Genomic DNA, 21,538 nt, shown 5'->3' with positions numbered 1-21,538 from the left:
TCCTCCGTAGCTGGCTCTGAGGTACGTTAAGTGGTGAGTTTTCTTGAGTACAGAGGAGAAGCTGTTGTTGGACAGATTCATACTCACCAATTGTATTCCGTAGTATCGATCTGATGGCTCATTAGCGCGAATACGGAGCCTTTTTGTTTGCGATCGCTTCCTAAACCCCTCCCCTTTCTTTTCCTACGGAATGCAACTCCGTATTCTAAACTGCTAGCTGCATCTGCTAACGGTGTTTTCTAGCCCCGTGAATATCCGGGAGCATGCGGTCAGCCTTAGCACCGTAACTTTCCACGACAGGCAATACTACTCCGAGTTTCCATTCTGGTATCTTTGCGGATACCCGGCGCGGAGGTCCGAGAGCGAAGTCCCACTCTTCAGCCGGACCGTTCGCCCCATTAAGCGGATCAATTCTGCCTTGCAAGATCTTGGTTGAGCATATCACGCCAGTTGCCATTGACTGCAATTCTCTAGCGCTGATGATTGTGAACGCTATGATATAGGAGTTGTGCCGCGCTTTCAGACTGAATATTATGTGTCACATTCCTATCATTGCACGCATGGACCAGACAATGGCGATTTGATACTTGTCACTTGGGCTAACGGCGTATTGACAACTACAGACAAAAGAGGGATAACGCTACCACTCGGGCGCTTGTGGTTATACTTGCCCCTACTAGGCGAAGGTGCGAAGTACGTTCAAATGCCTTATCTGCTGGCTCTGAGAATCGGGTGTTGAGGGCCATCCAGGAATGCATCTGCACATACTAATAACACCTCGACTCCCATCATCACACAAACCTCATTTCCCGTGTCGTTATATCCTTAAGCATCATAGTTGATGCCGCCGTGGTGTGTATCATACTCGAAGCTTTATTTTCGCCGTACGTAAGGAATTAGTTGTATTTTGATGTAACCTAACCATCAGAAACAACCAAAACAACCAGTACCACAGTCACCACTCCGTCACGATTATTATGAGCTTGAGATTTACACGTTAGCTGATAGTACGCATTAGCAGAGAGGATAGAGGGTCTCTAAGAAGCACTATTGCTGGCGGCGGGCGCACCTCTCCGCGGCAAGCTCCTTTATCTTTGTATATACGACGCATCAGCTCACTTGAAGGAATGTTTTCGTGTCTCCGTGCACAGAGGCGCAGAGCACGCCCGGGGAATAAACAACTCAGCACACCAAAATCGCAGCTGCAGGGTTATGAGCGACGGCCCCGCAAGCTGGGAGCAAAAAAACAGGGAATTCTATAAGAACAAACACACAGCTCTATTATTATGCACACCATTTATGTACTAGTGAGTTATTGAACCTAAATATACCAACTTTTCTTCTACATCTATTACCTCTGCTGTCTCTACCGTCTCTACTGCCTTTACTGCCTCTGTTGCTGCCTCTACCGCTTTTGCTGAATTTACGGCTTTTCCAGCTTTCCCCATATGTATAATATAATAGAAAATTTTTATCACATTAATGTTCTTACTACTATTTCTGTGTGCATTTTCATTTTGTGGTCCTTACCTTTTTTTGTTTTTGCTTTCCCCTTGCCCCGCAGTACGAATAAGAGGGCGCGTATCAAGGCATTTTCGAGTCTTAAAAAAATAATTCTCTATCACTGACAGAACTGGATACACTATGCGATTTTCAGCAGAATAAATAGCGCCGGTTACTACCCCATGACTAGGGACGCAAGCGCCATTACGACAATGCAGGGGCCGTGGGGTGAGCTGAGCGAAATGCGAGCCGAAAGCCATGTCGATATGCCTATTTACTTAGAAGGGTAAAACAGCTTCTATTGTCCAGAATGCTCCTGGTATGTCGGCTGTGTCGGCAAGTTTGTTAACTTTTTTAAGTCAATAGATAGCTGACACAATTACAGATTTCTTGGCCAATAGATAATAAAGTACGGTTGTTGTGCCCTGACTGCTTACACGCCAAGCACCGAGAACGAAATAGCAAGCTTCATCCAATCCTGAGATTACTCTATGATACCAAGATCGCCTTGGGTAGTCGTGAAGTTGCCAACTCTCTCTCTATTCGCACCCAGTGCATAATCGAGCTTTTCGACAAACCCACGACGCATATTCGTTTGCATTGCTGCGATAATGCAAGCGACTGCTTGGTTTGCAGCTCTCATTTGCTCCACCAGAGCTACAGCCTTGTAATTGTGGCCTGTTTTCCACGTGTACAAGGCAAGTATGCATAACAACGAATCAGCAAAGCAGTCTCTGCAATGAAAGAAATTACAAATATGTGCATCTGTTGATCATCTATTGCCTTCTAGCCGTTTCCGCCATCGCAAACACGTATACCTCAAGCTTGAATGGTGATTCTGAACCGACACGACACAACTGAAGGCGTCTTAAGAACGAATCACGACTTAGAAAGGCTGAAAGACAAAAATGAGGAAATATTGAATATTAGCTTCTATCTATATCAAATCACTATCTATCGATCTTCGCATGAAATATCGATCCCCGCGGAAAATGCGGGAGGAGATCGTCTCTAAGCCATCTGTCGGAGTCTGATTCATAAGAAGTCCCAGATATGAAGTGATGCTATATTCAACCACGTATGACTAGCAGTCGCAATGGCGTCGCTTAGCAAAGACACGTGGTGATACAACAATGGGATTCTGAAATGCCCTTTCACTTTTCGTTCCAGAAAATGCCCGAGCTTGAAAGAGCACGGGTCATATGTAGCCATTGCGATTGCATGTATGCGCTGGCATGTTTGTGGGAATGCAGGCATTCAAAATCCCACACTTCTAAGTCTAGGAACTTAACGCAAGTAACTCGGGCACAGCTCCGATGATGCCTTCTTTTCTCTTCCTTGGCATTACAGGGGCCAACATCGCAGCGACGGATTGAACGACCGACATACTCGTCTCCATCTTGCTGCAGGATGCTGGACACCCCCCTTGCAATGCTGTTCTGATAGCATTAAATACTGCCCCTCCATTCCAGCTCCTTGATGGTGGCCGTCCTGACAGGGGGTGGCACCCCTCTCTAACTGCCTTACAGTGGACTACTGTGAGGCCAAACCTCATCTGGCCATATCCCGGCCGCAAGTTTAAGTTCGCCTCACATCGCCAGTTGGACATGAAAAGTCTCATGCCGCTCTCTGGCTGGCTATGAGCAACGGGGCGGCATGTTAGGTAGTCCCACGTACCAATTGCGGTAACTTGAGGTTGTCATGTTTTCGGGACATCCCAGGCGGAAACTTCGCTTGTTAGCCTCCTCTTTTAGCCAAGTCCCGCAGCTCTATGCATACGGGGACTTAACAGGCTGGCGGTTGGATGTAAAGCGCACAATACGCAGCGTGCGACGAGTAGAGCCAACTTTTGCTGCAGAGCTTATCATTGCTTTCCGCGCAGCGAAACAAGATGCAAACTGCCCAAAGCTTGACTTAAAATGCAGAACTGGGTCTCGTGGGTGCTCTTCCTCCCTTACTGGTATTTCTACTCCGCCTCCAATCTCTGTTGCCTTCTCCTATTCACGCCCACATAACAGTGAATCAGAGTAGCAATATCATACTATAAAGCCGCCTCCCCCTACCTACGGCTCAGAGTATAATCTTGCACATACTCTGGTATAAAAACTTAAAGCCAGAGCAAACCGCATCTGCAGCAAGAAATACCGCCATATTATTGTACTGTTGCCCTTCAATTATCATTTTGACCCATTGAGCACGTGCAGAAGTATGTCTACACAACATCAGACTCCCAGTCATGGCGATGTAATAGACATTGGCGGAAGCCGACTGCATGAAGACGTCGGAGAGAGACTTGCCGGAGTCCTCACAGCCGTTTATGGCCCTAGTGCAAAGCCAACTCTTCCAGATGAGCTCTTATATACCGACGTGGGGCTGCCCATTTGGAATGAAATTATCTTTACACCCGAGTTCTATCAAACTCACGATGAGATTGCGCTCTTTGATGCTCACGGAAGCGACATCATCAAGCGACTCCAACCTGGTGTAACAATGATTGATCTTGGAGTCGGGTAAGTTTTTAGCAAGATCAAACTTTTTGAGCAAATCAGGAAAGTTATCTAATAATCTTCCAATAACTCAGAGATACTCGCAAGGTGGAACATTTGCTCTCTTCTTTCGAGGAGGCGCAGCTTGAAGCTACATATTTGGCACTCGATATATCCAAAACATCGTTGGAGCACAGCATAGGCTACCTTCTTGGCGAACATTCCGCAGCGAATGCCAAGGTAACTTGTGCAGGGTTGTGGGGAACATTCCAAGATGGCATGTCCTATGTGAAAGGTATTCAAGGCCAGAGACTCTTTCTCTCTCTGGGCTCTGTCCTTTGCAATGATCCTTGGGCTGAAGCTTTGAACCACCTGAGGTACTGGGCCGAGGCCCTCCGGCCAGGAGACCTCCTCTTGGTAGGCATGGATGCCCACCTACTGCCCAATGATAATGATAAGATCTGGAAAGCCTATCATTCTCAGGATGACCTGTATCGCCAATTCTTCCTGAATGGCTTTAACCAGGTAAATAAAGCAATTGGTGAAGAGTGGTTCCAAGAAGAAGACTGGGAATTCATGGCACAGCTCGAAGATCAACCAACGACTCGCCACCGATTCTTCTTCAGAGCTAAAAAGGATGTCATCATCCACAAACTCAACCGAACATTCAAAGCGGGTGAAGAGCTTGACTGGTTTGACTCTCACAAATACGGAGAGGAGAGCGTTCGACTCATGTGCCATAAGGCGGGACTGAGTGTGATAAATGTCATGCAAGCACCTGGCTCTGAGTTTAGTAAGTGTCATGTATCCTCTGCAATCTCTTCAGCTGCTGGACGCAAACCCGGAGGGACAAGAATAGTATAACACTTTTACTAACCCATCGTTCTGTAGGACAATATTTGCTCAAAGCAAAAGATGAGCAGGATCAAAGAGAGGATGGAGATAGCGCCATATCCGGATTGGTATAACGGAGTGATAGCTTGCTAGGCACTAGGCCATACTGAGTGTTCCATATCTTAGACTCTTGGGCGGCGGATGGGAAAAATAATGGTATTTGGGTTAAATTGGAGAATGAAATAGCTGCCAATTTTCATAGACCATATTTGGGAATAATAATGCACATCTTCGGCCTCAAGTTAGGCATAGAATCTCTTGCTCCTTCTCTTGCACTCGTTGAATTAGGTGCTCCCACCATGGATATCTCTTGCCGATATCATTATCTAATGATTCAATATCAACGATAATGCTTGGCTCGGTATCAATCCACGTCCATATGCGTTTCAACGTTTCATATAGTGGAGGTACGCTCTACAGTATGTCCTGGTTAGTACTTTCGGCAGCTGGTGTTTGGGAAATGAAATTCTTACACTTCTCACTGGCGCGCTGGTGACGTCGTCAAACCACTTTTGCGCAATTTTGGCATGTTCAGCGACAGTGGCAAGCATTCCCAAAAGGAAGACTGGGAATAGAGGTGCCTGGGCGGTGAAGTAATGGCCAGAGGTTGGCATGATACTTACGCATTTAGTAAGATAACTCAGATTTGCAACGACATCCGGATGGTTCCGAGGTAGCCTAAGCAGTATTATCATTATTAGCACTGCAAATCATACTGTATTTTTGTACAGTAGTTTCGCTCACCTTAAAGCGCGACATTGTAAGTAAATAACAGCTGTAATTCTCCAGGCTTCTGCGGTGACGTCTGTCATCTCAGTGCTATTGGCAACCATGTACCCCTCTGGAGCGGCGCGAACCCATTCAATTGCCTGAGATTGGATCTGCGCGATCTCGAATGGGTTGGAAAGAGGCGCGCTGCTCCATTGCTTCATATCCAACAACTCGGAAAGTATATACCGGATGGTAATGGGAACAACAGGAGATTCAGGGCATTGGTTCAGCCGCGCAGAGCAGAACGTAATCTGGCTCATACAATGGAGCAGTTTCTTGGAGAAGCCACAGCCACCGTGGATCTCATACATGTCTCGATTATTGCCGTAAAGGAGCCAGCCAAAGCGATTTGTTTCTTTCACGGGATCGAAAGTACATGGTGAGGGGAGAGGTGTCATGAGCTGTGAGAGGATGAGGGCTCTGCCAACAATGACAGATTGGGAATTGCGGAGAGAAGAGAGCTGGATATTGTCTTTGGACCAGAATCGTGAGCCTTCATCAATGGATTCAAGAAAGTGCTCGCATAGCTCAGTTCCTTTCAGCCATCTAGGGACTTCTGGCCACTTGCAACGGCGTTCAGTAAGGACAATCTAATCAAAACGCCTTTATTAGAAACACTTATTTGCAGATTGGTGTGCTACGGAAGATTAGATGACATAGATAAGGTAACTTACGTCGTGCATCGACATGATACATAAAATGGTAATTAGCTCACTTGCTTCATCAACACTGAGATCTGTCTTTTCGAGAAGGTGGCTCAGGCGAGCCTCAGCCTGGCGATAGCGAATATTAATCCGCCTGCTTACTCTTTCTAACGGCTGATAATCGTACACATATACGCCGGCCAAGCTCTGTATTGCGCTTCGCACGCCCTCACTTCCCTCCATGCAAGCAAAGTCTGTAAGCCACAGGTTGGTCTGCGTTAAGATACTCCGGCCCGGACACCAGTTCTTAGTATCTACAATCGCCAACAGTTAGGAAGTGTAGTAAAGTAGATGCAGCTTGATGAAAAGCAAAAAGAGGGAAGCCTTTGGATAAAAATAAAGAAATTTTAACATACAAAAATCGAAAAAGCGCCTATCCATATCATCCATTTGGGAAACAAAACCGAAATGCGACGGGATTCTAGGGACAGTATATCCTGCCATCTGGCGCAAGGTATCGGAACTTCGTAGATCCCATGAACGGGCATAAGAATTCGATCTGGAAGGACTTAAAATTGCAGAGCGCGATGTGCTGCTGCTTGGGAGTGAAGGCGACCGACTGTATCTCCCCAGCTGTTCTATATACAATTGCTCTGATGTGCTTTGAGGAGATGCCTGGGTTGCAGTAACTAGGGCTGAAGATGATTGACTCAATTGTCTGACATCTTCGTTTTGGCCATCATCATCTTCACCGGACTGCATGGCAACCGATTTGGAAGATGGCCGGCTACTTTGCTCATCACGCTTGGGCCAATTGAATTTGATATATGAATTGACCGTGCCGTCTGTAGGACGAGGGAAGCGCAGTGACCCGAAAGTATCTAAACAATCCTTAAACGGGCTGACAAATCCATGCCGCGGCTTGCGGCTGCTGGGCTTGCCTTCAGCTGACGATGGTGAGGCTCGCTCGGTAGCCGGAGAAGCAAACTCTTCGGCTAAAGCTTCAGCCAAATCTCCCAGCGAATGGGATTGTAATTCGGGGAAATTGGCATGGATCAGTGGATCCTCATAGTATACTGGGGAAAGAGTGGACTCTGTGAGCGGCGATGCTAGAGTCATTGTTAGTACTACCATAGAGACTTGTTTTGGTTTATTTGGCGGCTGTCTCCCTGCTTGGAGTTCAGAGGGGTGAGTGAAGAGGGGAAAGTAATCAAGGTATTGAGAGAACAAAGAAGCAAGAGTCGTACAACTAAGAGGGGTTAGGTGCTAAGAGTTTATAGAGAGTGGCTGAATTTGGTTGTCTTTTACCGTTTGATGTGGTAAAGGAAACATTTTCTTCTCTCAGGAGAAACACCACGTGAGAGAGATAGGAGTGTTCAGCTCAGCTCAGCGATGGGGTGGGAAAATGAACAGGGGGGTGTGGTGTGTGGCGCGTGGTGAGTGGTGCAAATATTGGAGAAAAACATAAGACAGAATGAGATGAAACAGAAAGATAGGAGCAGGGAGTAAAATGGCTAGGGAAAAATCCATTCCTAGTGAGATCGAAGACCAATCTCTAAATAGAAATGTATGTAGGCCGGTAGTTTTCAGCGAGCTAATAATAGCGTAGCATTCGCTTGCTGTTGACTTACATGCACTGATATCTTGAGGCACCACCACTGTCTCTATTGGTAATGCTGCATCTAGCTGCATTAGTTCATGAGTCGCCTCAGACAACACCTCAGTAGATATCTCAAAAGATAACTCAGAAGATGCCTGGGAAGATGCCTCAGGTGAGTATTCAGGTGACATTTCAGTCGTCGTTAGAGTCGTAATTTGCGAAGATACAGATTCGGTTGAAACTGGAGAGGAGGTAGTTTCCAAATCTGCATTAACCAGAGAGGCAGCTTCTTCTGTCTGGGGTGTGGCAGATTCGGAAGCAGACGCACGGCCACGTCCACGTCCACGGCGGCCACCACGGCCGCGGCCACGTTGGAGCTCACGTTCAAGTTCAGGCTCAGGCTCACGTACACGCTCCCGTACACGCTGAGGGCGGTTAGTAGTGGATAGAACGTTTACCCAAGAAAGAGGCATGTTAATAGTGCTTCTCGGAGGAGCCACAACGCTGGGAAACGGTGCGGGCCTGATGAACCGCAGCTGAGGACCAGGCTGAGGAGGACCAGCTGGCTGCGGGTGTGGCGCCAGCTTGACGCGCTTGGCTGGGCGCTCTTGGTACTGAGAGTCACCCATTGGTACTGAGTCAGGCACTTAGACAGCGCTCAATGGCAATGAGTGACGTGAATACGCACACACACAGCAAGCCAGGGGAGCTGGTGTGGGTGCCACAGAGCTTAAACGAGCTTCTCCTGGTGGGACCTGAAAGGCGTGGACCATGTACATACAATCTAATGCAACGACGGGAATACGCAGCACGACGATGCTCACTGTGTTGGTCTTTGCCGCAGTTTCTGCCGAGCCAGGACAAGTGTGAAGCTGCAGCGAGTGATGTACCAACAAGCTGGTGAGTTGGAAAACAGCCTCAGACTGAACCGGCTGGCTCCTTTACTGCAATTAGCTTTGCAAGAAGAGATTGTATGTGTAAGTGTGTATATTGTGTGTAGGGATGTGGCGGGGAACGAGCTGGAGGGGGGTGTCCCTCGAGTACAAGTCCCCAAAGCTCAGACCTTCAATTGCAATGGCCCAACTGAAGAACCGAAAACTCGGGTCAGTGAAAGGAAGATCTTAAAACCACAGGGCAAATTTGAAAAGCCGATGGTTAAGATGGTGGAGCGTGCTGGCGCAGTTTTTGGTCGCCGGAGCCAGATCCGGGCAGCGGCCGCACTTTTGAGCTGCACCAAGTTGAAGCTGCCTGCAAGTTAGTACCAACTAGGTAACAGCGGTTGGAGGCATGCACTACCTGGATTTATGTATAGTGGCTAAAATAAAGTAGCGGGAGAGCAACTTGAGGGGACTTCTAATAAGCTACATGTAGCTTGCTCAATTCAGGTTCAGGCGCACGCAGACAAAGCAGTTGGTACTAAACAACACTGATCAGATACACGACATGACACTCGCACCAACAAGATAAAAATAAAAATTGATGCTTCTGCTACCCGTCTTCCAACATGGAAGAGTATCGGCAGCGCGGAGAATAGGATTGGATGGAGGGTGGTAAGGCCGGTACATACTGTACTTGTTCGCCTTTGGGGGGGTGGTGGTAGGGGTTGAGACGAGAAAAGAGAAAACACGGAATGCGGGAGGGAACAAGGAAATCTGCAGCGGCACAGGCCAACGTTGGCTGGGCCCGACCCATCCGGCGGTGATCTGGGCTGATCTGATCTGACCACAAGCCAGGAGAGGCAACAAGAGGAGAAGATGGAGCAGACGGAAGAGAAGAGGAAAAGAGGAGAGGATGAGAGAAAGAGGAGAAAAGAGAAAACAGGGAGCCGGGGTGTCGGCGAATAACTCTACTTTCTCTGTGTCTCCCCTCTTTTGAGTCTCTCCTCTTTGTGAGAGGGCAACGGATTATAGGCCCACGCACAGGACTAGAATGACTTCGTTCCCGGCAGTGAGTGACAGAATAGGAACCGGCTCTTACTTACATGTACCCGTGATGCTCCGCTTGTGAGAATTCCCGGGCCCTGAGCCCGAGGATCGGATGCTAGGCAGAGAAGAGTAATCTGGAAATGCGATGCTTACAAGTAGTATACTCGTACGAGCAGCGATGTGATATACGCTTTCGAGTCGGACCAAAGGTTAGGTCCTGGGCGCGCGCGAGCTGGTCCCCACTGATTCTTATGTATCGAGGATACGAGGACAGAGCTGGGGAGAAAAGAGTAAGAGAACTAGGAAACCTTCCATCTTATTCCACTTATTACACTAATTCTCTAGCTCTTTTTTGCTACGCTTTAGAATGAAGAGCGTTAGGAAGAGGGTGGGAGGCATGGGTCCTTGAAGCCATAATTTCCTTTCAAGTACTGTACAATGAGGCTTTCCGGCTCCCTGGTGTCTTCAGAAACTCACGATCGCGGCGTGCGACCAGGATCCTCACGATCGGGGCCAGGGTCCTGGTCTCACCGAGTGGAGAAGCTGGCATCGAGAGCCATCGAGAGCTCTCTTGAGTATAGCTTCCAGCACACCCTTGTCTCTTCAGGCCTCCCCACGGCGCACCCAGACGATCGTCGAACCAGCCAATCCGCTCAGCCTCTGCGGACATCGAGACGCGGCTCGCACAACCGGTGTGCAGGGGTCTCTGCCCCTGCTACTCTAGTGCACCCAGGCCGCATTAGCTCTATTTCGGCCTTCTTGTTGTCTCTTTTCTCTGCCGTCCTCCTCGCCTCGCCTCATTGCGGCCAATCAACGGTTTTGATCCTTACGACGCCAGTGTGGGAGCCTTCGCCAGCATCCTGATTTGCTTCTCTCCAGGCTCAAAAGGGGCAGTCATGCCGTCTGGAACGCCGTTAAACTCGCTCCTGTCACGGCCTCTTTGGGCGCTGGGCTTTCTACCTGGACCTGCTTTCATCTTTCCTGATCTTCGTCGCTTCTTTGATTCTCCTATCTTCTATATCTCGAGACATCAGCCGTCTAAAAGCTGCCTGGGTCCATCTCTGTCGTTCTCACTCTTCCTTCCTCCTCCCAACCCCTCCTTCTCACTCACTTCATCTCTCACACTTCCTCTCTCTCTTTTCTCTCTCTCCCTCGCAGCCAGTGCGGAGTCGGGTGGGTAGCACAAACCAGGCCATTGGCCTCACGATCCTTTGGCTCTCAGGCGTAGGGTGACCATCACACGCCAATCACAGGCATATCAGCAGCAGAGCAAAGTGGCCACTAGTTTTCAGCCGAGTCACCACCCTGGTCTTTCCATCTCGAGCCCACCACCAAAGAAGCAAATATGGGAAATCTTATCGTCCCGTGATTATTCATCTTCCTATTGCAACTGCAAGAACCTCACCTCTGAGTGGGACTCTAAAGCGTTCATAGACAGAAAGCACCCTTTGCCCGTCTAGACCTACACAAACTTTATCGCAACATTCTAGACCCTTGGCCTGCCCAACAGCTGCCGTAGCAGCACAGGGTTTACATAGCAAGGGCGACTAAGTCTTATGCCGCTGGTCCTTGGCTGTGACCCACTAGGCCAGCCACGAGCTGCAATACCCAGCTGTCTCTTTGATTTGAATCCCGGTTTCGTTAACTGCGGCCTAGAGTAAGTAGTAGTACTGCTGTACTGCCTTCATAACTCTGCCAGTGGCTGCAGATTGGAGAGCGGGGCGATTCGAAGAGCAAGCCATCGTCTCAATCAATCATCAATATCGAAGTTGGCATCGACCTGAGGAGAGGTTTCACTTCAGCCTCATGGCTTGATAGGGGAAGCCCCCCCCCCCCCCTTAGGAAAAAGAAATCTCGCAGCGCTAGATTTATTATCTACTCTATTACTCCGTGCACAGAAGGCGGAGTATCTTAGGCTTAAAGCCGCAGTTTATGATCCCAACTTTGGCAGTAATAGAACCAACGCACACTATGCAGCCGCTTCAAGCCACGCATCTCTTCACATTTGGACTCCCTATGTCGCCCATTTCTCTCTCTTTGGAAAGCCTGGTCCTTCAATACCTTAAACAAGCTTCTCAGAGTGTCCAGCAAGCTGAGGAAGTGTCTCCTTTATCGGCTGGGCCAGCATGCTCGTCCTCGCCTGACGATGCCGCCGCCTTGTTGACGGAGATGGGCGACTATTTAACCCGGACTACCATGATATGGGCCTATCTTATTGAAAATCTTATCAAGGGGCCTCACATTGATCATGTTACTCTGCAAATCCTCGAGAATTCTCGAGCTAAAACAAATGTTGCGGATCTGACCGAGGCCACTTCCCTGGACATCACTCTCGGTCGCCTTCGGTACGCCTATTTAATTGTATTTTCTTCTTGTTTAGCAGAGAAGTGTTCACACAAGCTAACCATATAATATTTCTAACTTACAGTAAGATGCGTGATATGGCGGCACAACACTCTCAAGATATTCAAACCATATGGAAGCTTGGAAGCCACCGAAAGGCCAGTCTATCATGTCTAGTTGACCCCCAGCCGTCTTCGTCGTTACACAGCGAAGACCGATCCGCAGCTGCATCGGCAACCCCTTCGGAGTCTTACTCAATGCCAGAAGCGTTTAATAATACCTCACATGCAGTCGAGCATCATAAGCAGATTGCCGACGCGGTAGCTTTGCTGCAGGATGGAGCAACAACAGTTGGAAGGCCAGCACATGCACCATTGCCCTCGTTGCCGCTCTTACCGCCGGCTTTATCACTCGATTTGCCGCCGATACGACCAGCACAGTCATCGGTGTCTACTTCACCAATAGCATCACCACAGCAGCAGCAACTGCAAGAGAAGCAGCTGAAACAACAGCTGCAGAAGGAGGAGCAGCTGAGGCAGAAGCAAGCAATACTGGCATCAACACGAATATTTCTAGCAAAAGAAATGACAGGTCGAGGGGCACAGGCAAGGTCGGCGCTCAGAAAGCTAGTACCTCTAATGCCGGCACCGAGAAGGCCAATGGTCAAAAGAACGATGCCAAAAAAGACAGGCCCAAGGCCGGTGAGGATATTAACACCAATCGTGGCTCCAGCTCCTCCTCCACCACCGCCTCCACCACCACCAGTTCTTACTCCTCCCCCCCCACCATTCCGCCCTCCTCCTCGCTCGGCAGAAGAAATAGCAATGGCCGCATCGGCATCAGCGGCATTAGAAAACATTCTTGAGGAGGTTGAGGAGGAAGACTCAGATGAGTATTCTGACGACGGCTTGTTTGCAGGTATCAACTTGAAGGCTTTGAAGCAGCGTGGTAAAGGGAAATATTATTGTCCTAGAGGCCATCGCTGCGACAAAGGTGGCGTTGATAAGAGTGGAAACCTGATACTTTTCGATCGTAACTCATCTTTTGCGTATGTAGAAGCTTTTTCTCCCAGCATCGTGGCAAGCCTAACTGTCTATCCCCCTGTTTCCCTCCTTCATCCCAATCTCCAACCCTGGGAGATGTGGAAAACAGATGCATTAGGACGGGCGCCGTATGCCCCAGCTAGTATGTTTGCTAATCTACCATGCAGACAACATTGTAACAAACATCGCAAGCCTTGGCGGTGCGATGTGCCCGGCTGCCCAAATCCCCCCAAGAAGCGCCGGTTTGCGCGCCGTGACGGGCTGGAGAGGCACAAAGCTACAGTCAAGCATTACTTTATGGCGTAAGTCGGAAGAATGAGACCCTCTTTTTACTACCTACATGCAATTGCTTGTTGAGACTAAGGCTAATTTCGTGTATAGGCAAGTATAAACGCAAGCAAACCACACAAACTTGCCCAATAGTCTCGTCGTCTCTATAGACAGAAAAGAGGGGCTGGAGAAGCTGAATGCCAAAAAAGAAACGGAGGGAAATCGAAATGGCCCACATGTGATGGGCAAAGTTAGCCCGCAGCTTTACTCGTACGAGTAGCACAAGCATGAAAGAAACAGGGGCCAACCCGGCGTCACGGTACGTCTCAGCGACTACAAGCAGCACGACGCCTTCCGAAGGATCAGGCAAAGGCACGGCGGCCAACAACCTGAAGCCTGACTCGAGTCGGTGAGGTTTCCCCGTCTCCACGTCAGCGGCTCTCCCCGAGTCCGCGCTCTGCTAGCCTCGACGCCGTTCAACTGGGTGGATCGAGCTATGGCCGCCGGTCTCTGCCCCCCGAAGTCACGGTACCCATCTCCCGTGTACGCTAATAATAGGGTTGCCAGTCAGTTAGGTAGTCTAAACGACCGGTTTACTCGTCATTCACGCTATTGGTATTTTTGTGGCTGGTCCTTTTTTTTTCCTTTTGCTTTACTTGCTATTTTTGCTTTACTTTTCTTTTCTTTTTCCTATTTTTTCAGCTCGAATTTCAGCTCGGAGTGGGGGTGTTTTTTCTTTTCTTTTTTTCTATTTAGCGCCGTTGTTCTTTGCTTGAAACTGGTTTAGCAACAGGATGGAAAAAGCACAACTCTTAGATTATACGAGGATAACGATGGACGACAAAACAATGTGTCAGACGCACAAACAGGACTTTTGGGACTAACAACCAAAGGGTTAAAATATGATCGAAAAGGGAAAAGTAGCGGGCGTTTAATTAACTCAAGGGGTAGCTGCTCCGCATACACTGTTTAAACATCCTGGAGAGCTGAACTCTAGGATCTGCCATGCCTGTTCTTTAGCGATAATCGTTCCGAAAAAAGCAGTGGATTTCTAGGTAGTATTATTACTAGCAATAGTAATAACTTCTTTTTTTTATTCCTCAATCCTCTGCTTTCGTGGCCTTGTTTCCCCCCTGGTTATTTGTAGATCCAGGGCGGAAACCTGGTCGGGCTCACTCGGGTCCGAGTTTTGGGGGCGAAATTAGTACGATAGTGTAAAGCTGCCAGGGTGACCGAAGTATGTTTCGGATGCTACCTGAGAAACGCCTATGTGTTATTCATTGGGCTCCAATACCTAGGATCACTATTGGTCTGGCCGTATTTCTGTGATCCTGGCTTCCAGATTACTACTACATGCTGTATTTTGACGAAAAGCGAGACTCCTGAGCGCTCCAAGCGTCAACGGAGAAAGCACCTGAAAAGGGCAATTGAGTGTAAGAGATAGAGTGTCAGGCAGCGTTTTCGACGCCCTCTCATCCCAATGTATGCCTAATGTTTGCCATCCAAGCCTCGTTTATTTCCAAATGGCCTCATTCCTCTTCATCCAGGAGCCAAATATGGCAACACATGGCGGCTATTGCCTGGTTGAACCCCCACATCCCATCCGTCGGGCCAAGACGCTGCAAAGTGCCAATATCGCCGCGAGCATCCATGCATATCTTTGCTGATATCAAATGCCTGCTTTTCTAGCTCGGCATATTACTGTATTTTCTTTCATTCAAAGGAAATGAGATGCAACTGCAAGGTCACGGGGCCCACGCCACTGACTGTGCTGCACGCTGCACGCGGTGCATTGCATGAATGGTAGTAGTATTCTGCGTATCGCAGTAGATCCATTTTTGACCGGTGAAAGACACAGCAAATGAGAGCGTGAAATTTGTTGCCATGTGCATATGGTGTAGGCGCAATGACAACACGGTCTGCGAGCTGGGTGGATCTTTATGCACCTGTGTGTCCGCATGCATAAGTGTACAGGTACAGGTACGAGAGCCGCTCAGATGCTGCATCGCAGCACTCATGCGCTCTACTGACGGGCTCCTAAAGCAATGCACCGCGCCCAAGACCAATGGCGTGGGGGGCAAGGGCAGATGAATCCTGGACTCGGACAGCGAGTGTCTTCCACATTGCAACGTGATTAAAGTGATATGCACTTTTTCTTAGATGCTCAAGGTACCTCCAATATAGGTGAATACACCACGCACGGCGGTTGAAGTTTCGAAAACCACAAAGTGATACAACCAACAGCCAGACGTATCCGATATCATTATGACCAAGCCATCATATCCTCTGCATTCCATCCGAGGGCTAGTTACCAGGACAACTGGTGACCAAGTACTCCGAGACAATGACCACCCTCCAGGTCTTCTGTACTTTGTGTGTTTGATAGCAAGCAAGAAAGATTCTTCCACAGGCCAGTCTAGCCCGAAGATGAAGGCGAGGATACGAGGAGAACGAAGCAGCCGAGAAACCCACCGCTGCCTTTATTGTCTATAATTGATACAAGGTTTGTAGAAACAATGCAGGTCAAGTGTCAACTACATTACTAACGATTTGATAAGAAGAGTACCAATGACTACAATCAAAATGACCGCTCGTATATACTAGATCATATTTCAGAATATGTTGATATCTGAGTCAATTTACGGTAGTTGCCCTTTCTCGTCGTCGTCTTCCATGACTTGAAAATCCAAAAAGATCATCTATCAGTTACACATATAACTAACTAATGATTAATAAACCAGAATATCCGAGAGCAACTCGTGACTACTGAATAACGATCGACGTCTACCGAATAGCGGAATAGATACAAAAGAAAAAGAAATCCAGCCACAACAAGAAGGGGAGCAACACTCAATCTCCTTAAGCTCTCGTCAGACGCCGAAGTCGGTCGATATGTCTCCAGCATGTCGACAACGACAAACCTTGTACGGCAGACCCTCGTGTCAAACCAATGACATAGATCACGGGAGGGGCTCGGCTTCGACGGCCATGCAAGTAACATGTCATGTCCAGAGGATCGGGTTTCTATAACAGCGGAAGATGGCGTCATGATGCAGGTTGAGGTTGAGATACCGAAGCTAGTTAATCGACTTCTCAGGAGCTAAAGTAACTCCTATTATCAAAACGACGGTGCAGCGGAATTTCTCCTCTCCTCTCCTCTCCTCTGGGTAACAGACTCCAATCAGAACAACACAACTTCAAATATATGTCTCAATGCTGTCATATTACCACACTTGTTCTGAGACAGCATCGATACCTAACTGCTCATGGCTTAACACACCACCATCTCGAAGCGTACTAGGCCCACGGATTCTGGCCGTACAGGTCGTATACAGAACGAATGAATTTCGAACTTATCACGGCACGTGGCCTATGAACGGTGCGGGCCTAGAGGGTGTTGATGAGCACTAGGAAGAAAGGAATGAAACTCAAGAGTGTACTAGAACCTCATAGGCCGTTCTCATACTTTTGTCTCTTCTGTCTCTTTCGTCTTGCCAGAATCCAGCACGGAACAATATCCTGTTCAAGCTTGAAAACTAACCTCAACACGTTGGCCTGTATGTAACACAGTTGTGCCAAGACGATTTCGTTTCACCGACTGCAAGACGACGATGAAGTTTCTGCATTGATATCGAGAAGCGGAGCTAAAGCTAGGTGGTCAACGCTAGCGAGCAAGTGGCGCTCTATTACCGACTTCGTTAAAGTCCGATGCGTGTCAGGTACAGCCAACACGTTGGCCACAGACATGCAACCAGTAGCAACTGGAGAGACCATCTTTGTTCTTCTGTGTGTGCTAGGGTTGGTCAGTTCAGTCGAAAACCCCATGTCTTTTGGTCGCGCAGGAAGAAGCACCCCATCGCGCACACTTCTACACCGATATCACTAGCTTGCTGCTGCAGAACGCACAAGCAACATAAGCTGCAATATCCGTTGTCTATTGCCAGCCACTGCATGCTATCTTGGCTAATATGTTCTATCTTATCAACAGACCTTGTAATATCTCTCTTTTCATACCATTCTACCCTTTGCTGAACAATATCAATTAGACCTACCAAGGTCAGGATGTACTCAGGAGTATCCACAACGCGACGGCGGGATCACAGCGGGTACAACGACTATGCATGCAACCTGTGGAGAAAGATTACTTACTTGTAATGGCAGACAATGGATCCCCTAGGGGGGAGGGGCCGATGGGGCCGAAGCTTGGCTCTAGGGCGATCGCTGGGGCAAGAGAGGAGAGAGATGTGAGATGGGGAGAGATGGGGCGTGGGAACAAGAAGACGAGGGGCGAGAATCGAAAATAGGAAATCGGGAGGAAAGAGACAACAAGGAGATTTGAGTTTGCCTGGAGTCGCACTTATGGTCTGTCTCCACCGCGCAGCCGCTGGACGTGTCCTACTAACTGCTACTGCTGCTAGTAGTAGTGCTGCTACTTGATGTCTCGGAGATCAGCTGAGAGAAGGAACAATAACAGAACCAGGTTAGGACGACACAGATCAGACAAGACACTAGTGAAGCATCTCGGAACAGAGAAAAGCATGGAATCTTGCTCTGAGGATGACTCGCCGGGGTATGCTCCGGATGATAGGAATCAAGCAGGCCGGGATAGAATACATACACTCACTATATTCGTGTACCATGTATGCGGACGTCTTCGTGCATCTGTGTGCGTGAAGGGGGCAGCAGCTGCGCTGGCGGAGTCTTGACTTACTAGGGCCTGCGGTAGAACAGACTACGACCTGCTGTCAGAACTGTGTCCCGTACTTTGTGTCATTGAGCTTTTTTTAATTGCTTCCAGGCTTAGAGTCTCCACTAACAATCAACGCCAGTCCTTGTCTGTGTGCTCGTATTACAGCTCGCGCATAGCGACGAGCACACGCGGTACCAATATCCGACGCTCGACTTGGCGCCTTTGACGGCGCCTAGCTCGGCATCCATACAATGTACGTCGTCGTACATATAGGCATGGGTAGTACAGAGGCCCTCAGACTGCATGGAGTTCCATATTTTAGTAAGAAGGCAGAACAGGTAGCTGCAGGCAACATGCTATTGGCACCATTTAGCCTCAAGCTTACACGTAAACGGTAGGTACCTGTCTAGGCCGTCTTGGGGATCGATCGAAATCTCTCTATCCCCTTGCTTTTTTACTTGCTCCTAGTGTCGTTTCTACTTTCTTTTTTTTTCTCTCCTGGAAGCAAGCTGATTTTATCTGCATTTCCGCGTTTACTGTACTCGCATTACACAGCGCTAACTAACTACACGCCCCAATTAGCAGAGCCAAAGTCCCGGCAAGCCTTTTTTCGTTTAGTTCCAGTCCGCTCTATCGCTGCCTCCATCAATCATTGCTTTGCTTTCAGTCCTCATACCTCCGCCGATGCGACCCTCCTGTTCCCGCTTCCGCCAGCCGGAGCAAAATTCGACTTGTCCCTAATTCCTCCCTGCCTTTGGAGCTATCTCCTGTTTGTACAAGCTGGGTCTTGGGAGATACAGCTCGACTGTTGCCCAGGCGTTGGTCTCGGCTTCGCCATTATAGGTCCATTAATGCGCCATCATCTCATGCGCCTCATACGACTCTTTTCCCCTTTCTTCGGATCTGCAGCCATGGTTCTATTTTTCTGCCTCTTTTGGGATCTCGCTTCCTTGTATTCATCCGAGTCTCATCCCCACGTACGCTGGGGGTGAGCTTTAAGCTGGAGAAACTCCTTAGGCTTTCTCGACACGTCAATCAGTTCCTACAGCCCCCGATATCGTTGGTCTCTTGCCAGCCCAGCTGACTCCGATAAATGGATTCCCTACATTCTTGCCTTGCTTGGGGGTGTCCGGAAGTGTGAGGGCATCAACACACCACTACTCTTCCGTGGACCCTAGATCATTGCTTTTTTGTGCTGTCTCTTATGTAAATGTCGATTTGAGTTTTTGCCCCCAACTAATTTCTCGTCTACTTGATGTTGTGCCTGAAAGCTCCAAGTATAAAGTTCAAGCCATTCCCCTCTTCAATGGACTCAACATCTCAAGCAAGTCAAAACGAGCTCTTCACCGTCAAAAAGAACAGTGTAAACCTCCCAAGTCGTTTCATATATTATATTGCTGTTCATACTTTTATTGGAAATACTATCTCCCCGTCTTATTCCATCTGAATATCTGCAATATATCCTGGTTGCCAGTATAAGCTTACAACATACAAGGGCTGATACTGTCCAAAATGCAAATCTCTACAACCATGTCTGAGGCCTTGAAGTCAGGGTCTTCTCCCCCATCACCACAGATGGCAACGGACACTGAGCCAACCTCACCTGTTTCGTCAAACTCTTCCCTACACAGCGACGTTCCGTCAGTTCTCATTGTTGGCGCAGGGAATTTTGGTGCTGCAACGGCTCTTAGTCTCGCCAGGAAGGGAGGTGTCAAGGTCACTATTGTTGATACCGCTCCCTATCCGAACCCTAGAGCCGCCTCACACGATATTAACAAGATCGTGCGAGATGATTACCCAGACAAGCTCTACATGCGCATGCTCCTCAAGGCCATGCCCATGTGGCGTGCCGATAAGCTCTATAGCCCTTGGTACCACGAAGTTGGCATGCTAAGAGCCGATTCATCTGACTTTGGTGAAAAAAGCATTGCGTCGTACAAGGCCGTTGGTGTTGCCAATGACTCAGAGTTTTTATCTGTCGACGAAGTGCGGAAACGCTGGAACGGGGTATACGCTACAGCTTGCTTCGGTACCTTGGAAAAGATATTGTTTAACCCCACAGTGGGGTATGCGGAAGCAGACAAGGCACTGGAGGCCGTCATGCAAGCTGCGGTGGATTTGGGGGTTGAGTACGTCGTGGGCGAGATGAAATCTCTCGATCTCGGCCCTGACGGTCAGTGCGTAGGGATCGAGCTCACCAACGGCCAGACCCTGCAAGCCGACAAGATCTTGCTTTGCACCGGTGCCAGGACAGGCTCTCTCTTGGTCCAGAGCGCTCCTGAGAATAAGAAACTCCACATCGGCGACCGACTGGTGGCAACAGGTGCCATTAGCTTCTGCTCCAAGCTACACGGCGAGCAGAAGGAAAAGTTCGCCGGTATCCCTGTGCTGAAGAACTGCCTCCCTGAAGTTAAAGGTGCGTTGTGTCGGAAGACGCTTGGTTTTCCAATAGACTTCCCTCCCCTCCCGTTCTCCACTTCCTAGGATGAGAAACAAGGATACAAGGATTACACTCCTGTACCCATGGGTATTTCACACAATCGTAGGAAACAGCTGCTGACCATATGGATATAGGCGAGGGTATGTCAATCCTGAAAGATGGCACCATAAAGTTCAACTGTGATATGTGCTTTACAAACTACGTCAACAACCCCATCACTGGTGAGAGGATGTCAATGACTCCTGAAGCGTCGAACTACAACACATGGACGGGGCCAGATTTTGTACCCTTCTTCAAAGAGCGTGCCAAGATGACATTTAATGGTCTTTATGGCAAGGAAGTTGAAAACCTCTCCATAGAGTCATACCGTATCTGCTGGTAAGCATCATATTTTCCTCCACAGTCTTTAAAGTATATGTACTTACACAGAAATCTTCCAGGGATGCCTCTACACCGACTCATGATTTCCTCATTTCGCCTCACCCTCACTGTGAAGGCTTATACGTGGCTACTGGCGGCTCGTTTCACGGCTGGAAATTCTTGCCAGTGATTGGCGACTACATCGTGGACATGCTACATGGTCTCCTTGGTGCGGACTACACGGACCGGTGGGCGTGGGATCAGAAAGGCGGTGATGGACGCTCTGCCAATCCGACCTATCAAGTTGTCGGAGATTTACAGCAATGGATTTCGTAGGTAGTACAAAGTGGTACAGAAAACCATGGGGAAAATACGGAGTTAGATTTACACAGAACTCGGCAGGGTAGAGGAAATGCCAGGGGTTAGACTTGGTTTTCGGCGCAGGAAATAGGTACAAGCTTCTGGAGGACCGGTATACACATGTATTTACATCCTTATTTCAGTCACTACTTGTTATTTTATCTCTTCCATCTTGACGAATTTCCTAAATGAACGGTAGGCGTTTAGAT

The 21,538-nt window shown here is 48.6% G+C and overlaps 7 protein-coding genes across 7 annotated transcripts; 4 read left to right on the top strand and 3 right to left on the bottom strand.

The window, feature by feature from the left end:
- Positions 1–3,418: 3,418 nt before the first annotated feature.
- On the top strand, positions 3,419–5,303 carry GGI43DRAFT_110043 (histidine-specific methyltransferase). Its single transcript, XM_083198908.1, has 3 exons — positions 3,419–4,013; positions 4,085–4,782; positions 4,881–5,303. Exons 1-3 carry the CDS (start codon positions 3,712–3,714, stop codon positions 4,955–4,957), a joined length of 1,077 nt encoding a protein of 358 aa, XP_083058688.1. The 5' UTR covers positions 3,419–3,711; the 3' UTR covers positions 4,958–5,303.
- GGI43DRAFT_110026 (transcription factor domain-containing protein) lies at positions 4,987–7,641 on the bottom strand. The gene is made up of 5 exons (XM_083198907.1): positions 6,715–7,641; positions 6,329–6,612; positions 5,628–6,244; positions 5,357–5,561; positions 4,987–5,297 (listed from the first exon to the last, which is right to left on the bottom strand). Exons 1-5 carry the CDS (start codon positions 7,430–7,432, stop codon positions 5,121–5,123), a joined length of 2,001 nt encoding a protein of 666 aa, XP_083058687.1. The 5' UTR covers positions 7,433–7,641; the 3' UTR covers positions 4,987–5,120.
- Positions 7,273–8,654, bottom strand: GGI43DRAFT_110325 (uncharacterized protein). The gene is made up of 2 exons (XM_083198910.1): positions 7,607–8,654; positions 7,273–7,407 (listed from the first exon to the last, which is right to left on the bottom strand). The coding sequence occupies exon 1, from the start codon at positions 8,525–8,527 to the stop codon at positions 7,685–7,687; it is 843 nt and encodes a 280-aa protein (XP_083058686.1). The 5' UTR covers positions 8,528–8,654; the 3' UTR covers positions 7,273–7,407; positions 7,607–7,684.
- A 2,001-nt stretch (positions 8,655–10,655) lies between these two features.
- On the top strand, positions 10,656–11,661 carry GGI43DRAFT_410501 (uncharacterized protein). Its single transcript, XM_083206628.1, has one exon. It carries the CDS (start codon positions 10,720–10,722, stop codon positions 11,002–11,004), a length of 285 nt encoding a protein of 94 aa, XP_083058685.1. The 5' UTR covers positions 10,656–10,719; the 3' UTR covers positions 11,005–11,661.
- GGI43DRAFT_109947 (uncharacterized protein) lies at positions 11,381–13,788 on the top strand. Its single transcript, XM_083198906.1, has 4 exons — positions 11,381–12,168; positions 12,252–13,214; positions 13,377–13,511; positions 13,591–13,788. Exons 1-4 carry the CDS (start codon positions 11,756–11,758, stop codon positions 13,598–13,600), a joined length of 1,521 nt encoding a protein of 506 aa, XP_083058684.1. The 5' UTR covers positions 11,381–11,755; the 3' UTR covers positions 13,601–13,788.
- A 3,004-nt stretch (positions 13,789–16,792) lies between these two features.
- On the bottom strand, positions 16,793–18,507 carry GGI43DRAFT_109893 (uncharacterized protein). Its single transcript, XM_083198905.1, has 5 exons — positions 18,297–18,507; positions 18,098–18,211; positions 17,629–17,911; positions 16,946–17,272; positions 16,793–16,866 (listed from the first exon to the last, which is right to left on the bottom strand). Exons 1-4 carry the CDS (start codon positions 18,472–18,474, stop codon positions 17,071–17,073), a joined length of 777 nt encoding a protein of 258 aa, XP_083058683.1. The 5' UTR covers positions 18,475–18,507; the 3' UTR covers positions 16,793–16,866; positions 16,946–17,070.
- A 960-nt stretch (positions 18,508–19,467) lies between these two features.
- Positions 19,468–21,508, top strand: GGI43DRAFT_109870 (FAD dependent oxidoreductase). Its single transcript, XM_083198904.1, has 3 exons — positions 19,468–20,585; positions 20,744–20,987; positions 21,050–21,508. Exons 1-3 carry the CDS (start codon positions 19,682–19,684, stop codon positions 21,303–21,305), a joined length of 1,404 nt encoding a protein of 467 aa, XP_083058682.1. The 5' UTR covers positions 19,468–19,681; the 3' UTR covers positions 21,306–21,508.
- The last annotated feature ends 30 nt before the right edge of the window (positions 21,509–21,538 follow it).

Source organism: Trichoderma evansii (genome assembly GCF_050947405.1).
Source record: "Trichoderma evansii strain SZMC 28006 chromosome Unknown GGI43scaffold_16, whole genome shotgun sequence".
NCBI classification, from domain to species: Eukaryota; Fungi; Ascomycota; class Sordariomycetes; order Hypocreales; family Hypocreaceae; genus Trichoderma; species Trichoderma evansii.
Note: the sequence above shows the minus strand (reverse complement) of the source record. Positions and strands in the feature narration are given on the sequence as shown.